This window comes from Styela clava, chromosome 3 (genome assembly GCF_964204865.1).
Source record: "Styela clava chromosome 3, kaStyClav1.hap1.2, whole genome shotgun sequence".
In the NCBI taxonomy this organism is placed as follows: Eukaryota; Metazoa; Chordata; class Ascidiacea; order Stolidobranchia; family Styelidae; genus Styela; species Styela clava.
The window spans coordinates 22,765,467-22,779,323 of record NC_135252.1 but is presented as its reverse complement, the minus strand read 5'-3'; the positions used below and the strand labels follow the sequence as shown (position 1 = coordinate 22,779,323).

At 34.4% G+C, this 13,857-nt stretch overlaps 1 protein-coding gene and 1 pseudogene across 1 annotated transcript; both read right to left on the bottom strand.

Annotated features, from left to right (window-relative positions):
* Positions 1–9,530: 9,530 nt before the first annotated feature.
* On the bottom strand, positions 9,531–10,217 carry LOC144420923 (zinc finger BED domain-containing protein 5-like). Its single transcript, XM_078110773.1, has one exon. The coding sequence runs from the start codon at positions 10,215–10,217 to the stop codon at positions 9,531–9,533; it is 687 nt and encodes a 228-aa protein (XP_077966899.1).
* A 120-nt stretch (positions 10,218–10,337) lies between these two features.
* On the bottom strand, positions 10,338–11,116 carry LOC120346970 (zinc finger BED domain-containing protein 5-like; annotated as a pseudogene).
* Between the last annotated feature and the right edge of the window lie 2,741 nt (positions 11,117–13,857).

The window sequence follows — 13,857 nt, the reverse complement described above, 5'->3', positions numbered from 1 at the left end:
ATTTTTTCAGCAGCGACAACTTCAGGGTCAACTGCAGGCTCTTTCATTTGTGATGACAGTGTTATTGGAACTTGGTAAGGTTCTAAATCATCAGATTCTTGTTCTAGCACCATTTCTTGTGCATTTTGAAAACTTTGTACAGCTTCTTCAGTGTATTGAACTGGATTTGACTCAGCCATAATTTTATGTCCACTAGTAAAGGCCTTTAAATTTTACAATTGTCACTATTTTGTAGGAGCGTCAAAAAACTTTATGTTGGCGCAGAGCCTTGATTAAATCTTAATTGTGGAGCGCGGACTCTGCCCACATAGGTTGTACGGATGGCCAATACCAATACTCTCGACGACCAGGTTGCACTCCCAAAAAGACGCGTACTATCACTGTATCAGCATAAGATGTTTTATTTTCTTGTGATGTGTTGCAAACAGTGTAAAACAATACGAACAGATGCAGTACAAAGAAGTACGAACAACAATACTTCAGTACGTCAGTACGAACAGATGCACAATACAAAGAAGTACGGTTTTCTGCAATAACATAAAAATAATAAATACACAAATAATAACAAGATCGGGGTAGTATCGTATCAGTAGGCCTATACTATTGTAAACAAACCCTAAATATCTTTGTTACGTCACACAATCACCTAATGACCAACTATGGCATCACTAACGGTTATAATAAATAAACACACAAATTACCTCTGCCTGCACTTTCAAGGCCTGACAGGAAAACTTAGAATACAAAACTATATGTATAAACTTACTTGACGTTGTGTCCTCAAGGGTCGTCAAGCAGTAACTTGAACATTAAATCACGATAACTTGACTGAATTACTTAGCAATAATACACTATTATTAGCAGTACAAATAAATACCGTACATTTTACTAACACTACAAGCCTAAGTCGTTCACTAATTAATCAATTATAAACCCTAAAATAACACTCTCAGACCGACGTCAAAAGAGCCATCAGCCAGAAACTTCCAGAATCCTGCAGCGCGCGCGGTCCCCTGACGTCACTTCCACAAAGTCATTGTGGTGCAATAACCAAGCATTCGATAAGCTGGTCCATGGCGCCAACTTGCGGGAGAAATGATTTTACTTCAAGATATTGGCGGTAACATTTATAGGTCCGTCATGAAAGTTTTATTTAACGCAAACTTAACACAGACACAATAGAAAAATACAAACAAAAAAGAACAAATGTTGAAGAACATACCTTACCCTAAAAACCTTTCGATATATATCTAAATGATGTTCGTCGTGCCTTTGAACAACGATGAATATTCTTATTGTGGAAGGTGTCAATAGTGGTTCAGATTTGTGTCATTTACTATAATCAATTTCGACAAATACGCGTAGGCCAGTCGGAATTTTTGGGCGGGACACGGATAGCATGACCATCTATATTAGATCAGGGTGGTCTAAACTGCGGCCCGCGGGACAATTTTAGCGTACACTACACCATTGGCAGATATTCGTATTTATTGGCAGAAAATGTTAGTGGTATTTTTAAACTATTTCAACGGGAATAGTCCTTTTCGTAATCCCGATGTAGGGATTGATGTTTGTTAAAATCATGGAAGCGTTTAAATGAGTCCGCAACGAGCCAGAAATTCACTGCAGCGGGCCGCAAACGTTTTTAACTAAACTTAACTTAACTAGCAGCCAAGTTAAAATTTGCGTTGGAATTTACATAACAAATAAAAAGCAAGTTTATTCCGTAACATTAATCGAGTCGTTAATTACTGGATACTGAGTAGGGCTGGCCATATATTCGAATATTCAACCATTAGAATAGCAATTTACTATTCGAAAATTTGGTAACATTGACGCGACAGGTCACTTGTGCGTCGCTCAATCAAACTTAAGGATTTCAGACGAAAACACACGAGTCTGCACACGCTTCGATAGGTGGTGTTTCGAACGATTTTTTTTTCTGGTAGATGTCAATGGTGGAATTCCAAATTTTTCAAATCGTAAAGCGGCAATACAAAATGTTGAAAATAAAACGGAGAACATCATAAGTTTTGTTTTATGATGGTTCGCGACAGATTAAAAATGCTTTATTTGACATTTCAAATCGCAAAATTTCGGGTGCTACTGTAGTTTACGTACCAGGGCATTTTCCCTCAGGATTCTTTGCTTTACTGTCTCCACATTGGTACGTACAGTACTGGAGCGCCGTAAGTGTTGTACGAACAGCTCAGATTTGTCTAATTCACAAAAATACGAATCGAAATAAAATATAATCGCGCACTTTACCACCCATTTTTGTGCCCACGGATTGTCATGATATTTTCTTAGTAGTATTGCTTCTATTTCGTCAACACAACTGCAGATTAAAATGATCATAAACATCATTATGTAACACAGCAATAATCAAAACAAATTACAAAAACAAGAAAACAAAAGCATCAAAAACACGCGGAATTTTTATTATCACACAGTCCCTTCCTTAAAATGTCATGACCTCCTGGTCATGCTGTACACACAAAATATTAAAAAATACTAAGACTCAAATACTAAAGTCACACAGAGATCAGACTTCAAACGAAATAAAAAACTAGTGCTATACACATATGCCCTCCTTACCATGCTTGATAAACACAGTCATTTTAGATCACGAGAACTTGGTTAAAACACCTTAAAACGACTCAGATGATACACTTATTCACAACAAGAAAATAGTTCAGCTTATTTCAGTCATGAAGCGACTATAACGTAATCCAAAGGGCTGAAATATGCCAAACTGTCCATAATTCGACGCCGCAACCGCGAGTTACCATGAACACAATTAAATTAAAATAGAAAGACATTTTAAATTGTCGTCATTGTTGTGGATTGAATATTGTACGACAGAAAAGGCCATTATTCACTTAAAAAGTCTTTTTTTCCACGAACTGAACTGTACTGAACTGTAGATAGTTCTAAGGGCCAGCTTTCATCCAGTAGAAGACTTACCTAAATACCTATTGTGGTTCTTGAGATATGAGAGAATAAAGTTGATTGATTTTCTCGCGATAAACTGGCCGGTAAACCGGTCAGCAGGGTGAGAGAGCAAACTCGGGCGGGCCGGTAAACCGGCCAGCAGGGTTCAAGACCATTAAAAAATTTAATATAAATCCCATTACAGCCGGATGGCATATATTTAGTAATTATAATTAGTTATTTTAGTTTATTTATTATCTTGAGAAAAAAACATAATTAAAAAAAAAAAAAATAGTATTATATCTGCGTGGATTATTTCCGCGTGGGAATTGGCTAGTTATATAAATATGACGGGATTGTACTCGAGCGAGTCATATCGATTCATGCGTCACAATAGGAAAATCTACCTTAATACAACCAAATACTCCAAGAATATATACTACCACATTACGAAATGTGCTATGCAGTAGTAGGAAGATATACTATCACATTACGTATCGTCAGCAGTCGCAGTTATTCGTTAGAGAGTGTCCTCTGGCAAATAGAGAACAAAAAATTTGTTCCTAACCATTCAGATGCAAATGATTCAGTGGAATCGGACATTTTTTATGTCGCACAACCTGACGCGAAGACATGACCTACCCAAACATAACACGTCTTCACTATGCGACGGCGTAAGCTATAAGACCTCTTACGGTCTCATTCTGTTGCTATAACAACTTGGAAATCAACGATACCAAACATGCGAGAGTGCTGTTATGATAAAGAATGACGCCTTCGGCAGGAATTGAAAAAGGTTGATTGTTTGTTTACAAGCTGATGCTTACCCAAGCATAAGCGTGACGTCGTACGAATAATGGTCCAGGAGCGACATCTAGCGTGTAGAAAACAAAACATAGCTTCCAACGAGCCCTGAGTGATATGTCAGGCGTTATTGGTTAACGAGAAATTATAAATTAAAAAAAAAAAAAAATTGGGCTTAGATGTACCGGCAGCAATCGGTTTTAATCGTTTTTCGTAGTCTGTCATGCTCAAGTGATTTTTGCCCATTTCAGATTTTAGAGACGTATTATTAGGGAATGAAGGGCATGAAAATGGTTTGGGCAAAGGTTTTAAACTATTTTTTGCAAGATATTTTTTTATTCTTTTCAGTCAAACTGCAGTGATTTTGCTAATTACGATTGAATGCTTTCAACTCAAGAACACTACTGTAGCGTTATATTTAGAAGCCAAACATCTGATGGGCCATAAATATTGCGATGATACTGTTTTGTCAAACATCAAGCAATTGTCATTCCAAGTAATTGACAAAGAACGTAAACCCTTTTTTTAAGGTATTATACGCCAAATTATATAATATCTATTTCAAGGTATAAATTTTCCATTGCTGCGGCATATTTGGTGTGTCTAGGTTTCATTATGACAAGCGAACATATTACACCGTTCAAGGAAAATGAAACAATATACAAAGACTTCAGATTCACTACCTTGACTTTTTAAATGTTTAACGTCCTTATACGTTCCCGCGTTCTGATAAGCTCTTAACAGTACATTATATATATCATATTATTATAAGTACAATAGAAAAACGAAACAAAAAGGTTTGCACCGAGCAAACTGGGTCAATGGTTCTCAAATCAATGCAAGAAACTGCCGAAGCCTTTATTGGACAACAAATAGAGGAAGCCGTTATTACTGTACCTGTATATTTTAACGATGCACAGCGGAGAACAACAACGACGCAACTGAGATCGCAGGTCTCCAAGTTTTGGAATCAATGAACGCACCAACCGCGGCTGCCAATGCTTACGGCTTGGATAAGCTTGTGAGTTTTCATTTTTCTTCCCAAGTTTATTTTATGTACAGTTTATTGTAGGAGATTTTATGAAAATATAGTATAGTATATATATTTACTTCATTGCAGACAGTTTTTAGGCAATACGATACCTTATCAAAATTATTTTGCATATTTTTTTGATTTCGAATTGACAGTTTAGTATTTACATTTATTGTATTGAGTACTTTATTTCATCATTGCGCGTATTAGGATTTTTGTCTGTGGATTGAATAGTAACCTGAATTCAGATATACAGTTTTTTTTAATTTAAAATTTATGATTGAAAAATTATTTTAGATTTAAAAAATAAGGTGCTCCAGAAGTATGCGCACCAAACATGTCGCACAGCCTGAACCTAACCGGTACACACATACTATATTCAGGTTGTGCCTCATCTTGGTGCGCATACTTCTGGAGGTCCAAAAATAATATATAAAACAGTAAGAAAAACTGCTCAAACAAAATCAAAGTAAATCGCCGGTATCTGTTGCATTAAACCCGGTATTTATATACAGGTATATTTACACTTTTTACTTGAGCATTCTATGTATAGCAGATATTGGTGTTTGATGTATAAAAAAGAGATTCTAATGAAAACCTTCTTATTTATTCAAATTCAATTATTAAGAGTAATGATCTAAATAAAACCTTTTTTGTTCGATCTTAGAGTTTTAATTTAACTGAACGTTCCGAAATATCCACAAAATCATGACACACGATAATCATTACATTGGCATGCATGTTGGGAAGGAAATACTAATATGTCCATTCAATTAATTAATGACCTTGATTCTATAGACTGATGATTACGTGTACAAAATGCTTCGTCATATCTGGGCCTCAAATATGTATGATATAACAAAAAAAATAAAAATCGATTAACTTTTATTAACCTAATAATGTAAATGTATGTAATGTTACGTTTGTAATTAACTTGTTTATTTCATCCATAAGGTTGTACAATACGCTATGTTTTCTCCTATTATTCATTTCTGTTACTTGCACCTAAATATACTAGTACTTAGATAACTTGGGTCTATTGTATCTTTATATTATATATAATATTTGGGTACTGTTTAAGGTTATCGAATTTTACCATTAAATATTCATACACAAGAAATATATCAATTCGCATGTCTTAATGTCCAATGTCAAAACGAAAAATCGTTATACAATATTACATATTCAATTCTGTTTTTGTTAATTTTAAAGTGTCGAAAAGTATGATGAAATATTTTGCAAAACCGTCAGGTAAAATTTTTTCATATGAATTATGTAATTGGACACAAAGGAGCCATAAAGTTTTGCTACATTATTGTTGTTCCTGTACAAACACAATTATAGAATATTGCTCTGCACTGATTGACTAATCGATTTCACATTTTTAGCACTGAAGAATCGAAAAAACTAGACAAACATTGGAGCTATTATTAACCCTTTCTTTTTCAGATTGCGAGTACAATTTTTTACCATTTTTTTTGCCCAAATTCAAATTTCCACTTGGGGGCGCTTTGCTTTCTGTTATTATTACTGCTTTATTTATTCAATAGCATTTTTAGGGTAATGTAACAGAAAAAAAAATATATAATTTATCTCAGAGAGTCCGCTCTTTGGTCTTTTTGATTTTTGTGCGTCAACTACAGATCCAGTTTCCTTAAATTTACGATGGTACCTTTGTAGATTATTAAAAAAAGATTCATAACGTCTTATGGTCTTAATATTCAAAATGTATCAATACCATTTTAGATTGAGCAATTCACTATACGGGATTTGGCTCCGGTATCTTTGGGCATAGAAGCATATGGTAGAGATATGGTGACTTTCATACCATGGAATACAAAAATAGTTACTCGTGTGCATCAAGTCAAATGGACTACCACAGCTGACAATTAAAAAACTATGCGTATTAAGGTGTATATTTAATTTTTCTGGTTTTTGTCAAAGCATAGTATACAAGTAGCTTTTAATAAGTTAAATTAAGCTCTATTTACATTACTACTAGAGACGGAGGGAAAAATCTCCTGATCGGTTGCAAAAATATGAAGAATTTTCAAAACATTCTAGTATAATGTATAAGTATAGTATATTGATTATACAATGCCATTTTTGTCGTGATTTATTCTCCCGCAAACGCTCATTTTTTTCTCTCCTTCCATAAAGACTCTCACTCAGTATTTGTTGTGCAATATTATTGCCGCCCAAGTTGCATACAAGCGATACACCTTAACTACCTATAGTTTATTCATAAAAATCATTTCTTGTTGGATAGAAAATAAACTTACACGAAAATTGTGAATATGCAAAAAAAAAAAAGTTTATTGTTTCTTTATAATGACGTTCTTTTACTTTGCTTTTGAAACACTCAAAATAAACGGGATAACATAAATAGGCAATTGTTAAACACATATACAATCAGTGGTAAATTCTAATACACAGTAATAGGGAGGCGGAGAACGCACGGAAACAAAAAACAATATCCTTTTCTATAGTAAGTGATTCAAAAGCATAGAAGAAGGATAAGTAGTTAGTCTCGCAGAAACCAAATAATCTTCTCTATAGTGTTATTAGTTTAATATTTTACCGGAACCGCGTGGTGTTCCATCAGCTTTGATATTGACGCAAGTGGGATATTGACTGTTCACGCTTATCGGTGAAGTACTGGTGTTCAAAACAGCATGTTTGGGCGTATGGTAATCTATTCTATATCACAATAGTTATAAACAAGTTTGTTACACATAAATAAATATAGAAATATTAGTTTCTCCATGTTCTTACAAGTATGGCACTTTTTATTCTAAAAACTTTGTTCCGGAATATCAAAAACTTGTTGAATCTATTTCATTTTCAGCTTTTTATTCATATTATATCATATTTTATTCTAACATTGATTTATTTTTTAAAAAGCAGAAGTATTCATAAAAACTGACGAAAAGCGGGAAGTTCAAAGTAAAGCCAGGTACAAACTTGTGGAATATATATATACGCGATCAAAAAATTTACTGATAGCCCACTATTCAAAGAAAGATATTCTCAGAAAGCAAAGTAAATGTTAAAAAAACAGTGACGTACTCGACTGTTTGGAAATCCATACGATATGTGACTATTTTTAATTATAAAAGTTTGTATTTATTGTGAAAAGCATTTCTAATAGTTAATATATACAGGGAGTCCTCGGGTTACGACGGTCGCGACTTACGCTGTTTCGAGGTTACGAACGCGCACTCCTTAACGCTGTTTCGACGTTACGAACGCCCTCCATAAAAAATATAAAAGATAAATACTGTACTGTACAGTATTTGCTTTTATTCATGTGATATGGAATTGTTTACTTAATAAAGTACTTTTTTGCAATACTTGTACATTTTATGACAGTACCATACAATACAGTACGATATGTATATAATTCATGAGTAATTCATGTACTACTGTACAGTATAATGTTCCGACTTACACTGAAATTTGGGTTACACCGCGTCTCGAGAACGGAACAACGTCGTAAGTCGAGGACTCCCTGTATATGGTATATAAAAACTATTGTATATATATATAAACTTTATGTAAATATAATAGCATTTTTATTATATATATATATAAGACTAATATATAGAAAATTTTATTTTCCTAAAAACTTGTTTGAATATATTAAAACCTGCATGCATTTACATTCAAGGAGTCGATCGCGTAAAATCCAATAACAACTTCCATAACAACTTTTAGAAAACTTTTGAATAACAGCAACATATATTTTAGAATTTTGAATCATATCATAATTTGTCATGTCATCATGTGTATATCTTTTTATCATTTGTTATCAACTGAACAGTATAAAGAAAATAAGAATGTATCTGTAATCTGATAAAATAAATAAACTGAAGTCGGGATTAGGTTTGGATTACTCTTCCACATATACTGTCGATTATTTTGCCCAAAGATTTACATATATGTTTGAAACAAAAAAAAGGCAAAAAATATGCCATAATTTGTTGAACTCGTCTTAAAAATTTTTCTATTTTAGAAGGTTACATCGTTTGCTAAATATTACCATCTGTTTTCATGCTTTTCCAAACATTGGACCTTAAAATTCATCTGTTAACAAATTTGTTTAAGATTCAAGTTCATATTTGAATATATATTCTACATCAGTGGTTCTCAACCTTTTACTGACTGCATAACACTTCAGTGTTTTTTAGTCCGGCCGCGTACCACCGACGAAGTCACCTTTTTCGGACTGGGAAAATGGCACAAGAAACGCACTATGGAAGTATTTCATGATGTGGCATTACACTACATCGATTTTTTTAAAGCTTCATGCAAAGATTCCATATCAGTTATACGCCGCAACAGCGTATTGATTGCGTGCAAAATCGCAAGAGGATTAACGTCGTCTACCGTCAGAGCTGAAAAGCTTTGAATATCGCCGCTACTAAATTATTGCAAACCTCGGGCGAATACACATTGATCGGCGCTAGCCGCTATCACGAACTGCCGAACCTAGTCTCTGAATTAATTTGCTGAAATGTATGTATTATTGCAAAAAAAAAAAATCGAATTTATAAAAAGCGTTATAGTTTAATGCGAGGGTTGCAATTTTTTTTATACAAGCTGGTCTATGTGGGGTTTGACTCCATTCACAGCACATCGGAAATCATGTCCAGGCTCATTTGGGCAATTTCGGCTCTTGGTTTTAATTGTCATCATGGCTGAGAAACCTTGCTCGCACTCCCAAGTGGAGGGGAAAAGCTATAGTTGAGAAACAGCATTACGGGCCAGTGTAACTAGAAGACAATTTTAGCAAGAAATTGATTGCTGACGGAGAGCATTCTCTGTGCTCATTGTTTGCAGTTTCATCAGCTTGGATATCAATTATCTCTTCTTGTTCACTAGTTTTAACAGGTAGAAGTGCGGGATCGACAAAAAACGAATTAACCATATATGGGCGGCATATTGTATCCGGAAAGTAATGCATCAGTTCCGTTCTTAGCAATCTTAGATGTTCCGCAATTTCCTGAGACAATTTTTCATTTGGTTCCCACGAAACGGTGGTGAGGAATTCGAACATTCCGTAACGTTTGCTCTCCACCTTTTTCATCCAAAGGTCCAGCTTCCGAACGAACGCTTCAAGCTTAGAGACAAAGTCTTGGATTGATCTGTCTGGCCCTTGGAACGAACGATTCACATCGTTAAGAGCTTGAAAAATATCCGATAAGTAAGCCAACTGTAATATAAACGCCTCATTTTCCAAATTCTTTTTGAAATCTTGTCTCTTATCCTGAAAAAATGTGAGCAGTTCTTGTCGAAGTTCAAAGACTCTTTTAGTGATATTTCCGCGAGAGAGCCAACGCACCTCTGTGTGGTAAAGAAGACACATGTGATCTGAATTCAAATCTTCACACAATCTTGCAAACAGTCGAGTGTTAAGAGCAGATGTTTTGACGTAATTCACCATTTTTATTATTCGATCCAAGCATGACAGTAGGTCCGGAGGGAGCACCTTGGCACAAAGAGCAAACCTGTGGATGAAGCAGTGAACAAATGTGGCGCGTGGGGATAAGGTTTTAAGATGCGATTAGAACCCTGAAATTCGACCAAGCATGGATGGAGCACCATCTGTTGTGCATCCAACCAACTTTCCCCAATCCTGGTAATTTTGGGTGAAGAATTCGGCCAAAACGTTGAAGACATCGATTCCCTTTGTTGTAGCTGACAGATCCGTGCTCAGAAATAATTCTGTTCGCACAGAATTATTCTGAATAAAGCGGACATGAACGAGTAATTGAGAACACTTGGTGACATCAGTCGATTCATATATATAGCAATGTATATATTGTATAGCAAAACCAAACATCGACCCTTCACTCCAGCAATCACTTGATCTTCAATTTCAATGGACATTTCTTTGATCCGTCATTTCAAAGTATCGTTAGAAAGCGATACACGATCTAACTTTGCCAGGGACTCTTTGCCAATCAGGTTTCTGACTAATATTCTTGCCGCTGGTAAAACAAGCGATTCCGCGATGGTATGAGCTTTCTTGTTTTGAGCCAAGAGAAGCGATACTTCATAAGATGCCTTCACAATCCCGGCATTCGTTTGGTGAAACTGACGTCTCTGGTCCATGCGCTGTCGTTTCACATGTTCCCGAGTCGCTCAAAATAACTTTTATCGCGGTTCTTCTTATATGCGTGATTGGATTCTAGATGTCGTTTAAGCAAACTCGGTTTCATTACTGAATTTGAAAGGGTTTTCATGCAGATTACGCACTGCGGTAAACTTTCTCCATTATGCTCGATAGCAATGAACCCATCCATATTTGATGTATTCGGAGGTATACTTTCGCTTCGACATGATTAAATAAGTAATCAAGAAAATACTGATGAATTAGCCTTAAAATTTAAGAGTATGTCGATCAACCAAAACGTCCTGCAGGTAGCACTTGTAACATCCGTATCTCGATTTTCGACTCGCCTTGTCCGATTTTTCTCGATGCAGACGCATTGTGTCACTACACGAGAAATGTGCAAGAACGTTCCCTTCTCGTTTCGTTTCAGAACTTAAGTGCAAGAACATTCCCGTCTCGTTTCGTTTAAGGCGGGCAGGGCGATCTCTAAATAAAAGTACTGGTAGCACTATAAACGCCATTCCGTGAATACATACAGTATGGAAGATAAATAGAAAGCTTTGACGGCATATTTTAGCGAACGCGAAATTTAATTGTTGCAATTATTCAAAGCTGCTCGCGTACCACTTGGTAAGCTTCCGCGTACCACTAGTGGTACGCGTACCATAGGTTGAGAACTACCGTTCTACATGAATATGAAATATTCAAATGAAGTAGTGTAAAGTTTTTCAATATTGATGTTCTTTTTATGCTAATTTTGTCAATATGTAATGCACTAAAAATTTTAGATTGTATTCAAATCGGTATTGCTGGAGATGATTAGCATTGTATCATATTCAAGATTGATTAGATTTTTGTGCCATAATGACTAAACCTTTTGACGTAAACTGATGAAATTGTAACATATACCAATAGTCTGTAACTTTTAATCAATATTGAATCAATAGATTAATACATTGTAAATAGATTCTAAAAAATCCGGATTATTGGACTACTTCTGTTCTTATTTTTTTGAATAGAAATTATTGCCGTAAGATTATTTCATTAAAGTATTTGTATATAAATATATATAACAATTCCGCCTTCAAATATTATACTTGAAAAATTTCATGAATTTATTTGCTGTATGTGAACTGGTCATTTTACAGCGATGATTTTAGAATTTGTTATTTAAAAAACGTCATGGTTTGTCTCTGTGAAATTCAAATAAATTATCGAGATCAAGATCAACTCGTTCATTCTTCAATATTTTTAAACCATGATTGACCTGGGAATTCATTTGGCACATCTTATATATCCGTGGCTGCTTATTGGGATGGAAATGGAGTAAAGTTATAAATTAATGTGATAATTTAAAGTAGCTGTTTAACAGCGTCTAGTTTGAGAGAGTTACGCATGGATGTATGCGTGTGTGCATTCTGGTGGAATGTAGTTCTAAAATTCTATAATTTCGAGGTATTATATATTTAATGTTTAGTTCTAAGCAAATATATATATGAACACTATTAAGCTTGGTAATAGCGGCCATAGTTTTAGACACATTTTGTTACATATGCTAAATAAAGTATGTATATATCTGGATAAACTGTTTTATTTCAGATGGATATTGTGCCCAAAGATCACGAAAAGCGTCTCACACCTTCGTGCGTTGGGTTCAACGACGTGGAAAGATTATGCTGCGGCTCTACAACAAGAATTTATCAATATGGTTAGTACAATATATGGTATATATTGAATTTCTGTTTCGTATAATATCAATGCACGCTCTCTTTGATTAATGTCCACTAAAAAGCACGCAACTATATATCTTCATTCAAATGTATCTCTTTAGAAACAATTAATCGAAAGAATTGCAAGAAAACATTGAAAACTACTATCATTGATAATATTGGTGCAACTCCCTGCTTTTTTAACATGGATTTTTACATTTTTAAATTGCTGTATTTTTTCAAAACATTCTTTTCTAAACTGTTCATGGGGCGCTGCTGCAAAAATTTCTTTGATGTAAATACTATTTTTCCACTGAGGTACAAGTTGATGAAACAAAGAGATAAATTGTGTTTTAAAGTAAGTAAATGTTTTCTCTTTTTTTTCAATCAAATTTCACATTTTTTTCATACATTTTATCCATATTTCAGAATTTCGACATTTGAAAGATCCAGAATCTAGAAGATGTGCTATCAGCAAAAATATGTAAAATTGAATAATATTTTGAAAGCATTTTAATGTTTAAATTAAACTTACAACATTACATTTTTTTATAAAGAATATTTATATATGTATATTCAACGTATCTCGGTCCGACTCATATTATAGAGTATTTTATAGCCAATACATATTTTGCTCTAGACATGGTCATCCTAACAACGTCGCAAGTTGGTGACTCTACGTTGCTTTCTTATGGTCCTTGGAAAAAGCATAATATAGTGCGTCGCTGATGTTTTAATCGTCGATTCATTTATCACATTCTCCAATATGAAAGACAAATATTTTTAATTTAAATTTTCAAACTTTAGATTGCCTGAAAAATAATAATCTATTTTCCATATTTCTGGCATGCATAAAAATTAATTTGATTCAGTTAGGCTAGAAATGTTAAATCAAAATTCTTTTTGTTTCATGCTGGAAGTCACACTAGATTATCGCAAAGTAAACACATCAGGGGCTAAACACGTCACAAATCAAGGGCTAACGAGAAGCAGAAAGGTAACTAGCTAGGTTTAACTGAATATCAACTTACAATCATTGAACAATTGACGTTAAATTTACCGACAGTAATTGATCAACTTTTTGTCGATTGCCAATCAGATTTGAGGGATTTGGAGATATAATTATGACGTTAATGGATACGTATGACTACATAATGATCCATAGGAAAAAAACCATACTTAAAGTAATAAGCTCTGTGCCATATGGTAAAACCAGCAAGGATATGATATAATAACGCAAAGGCACTGTCTGGTTTTAT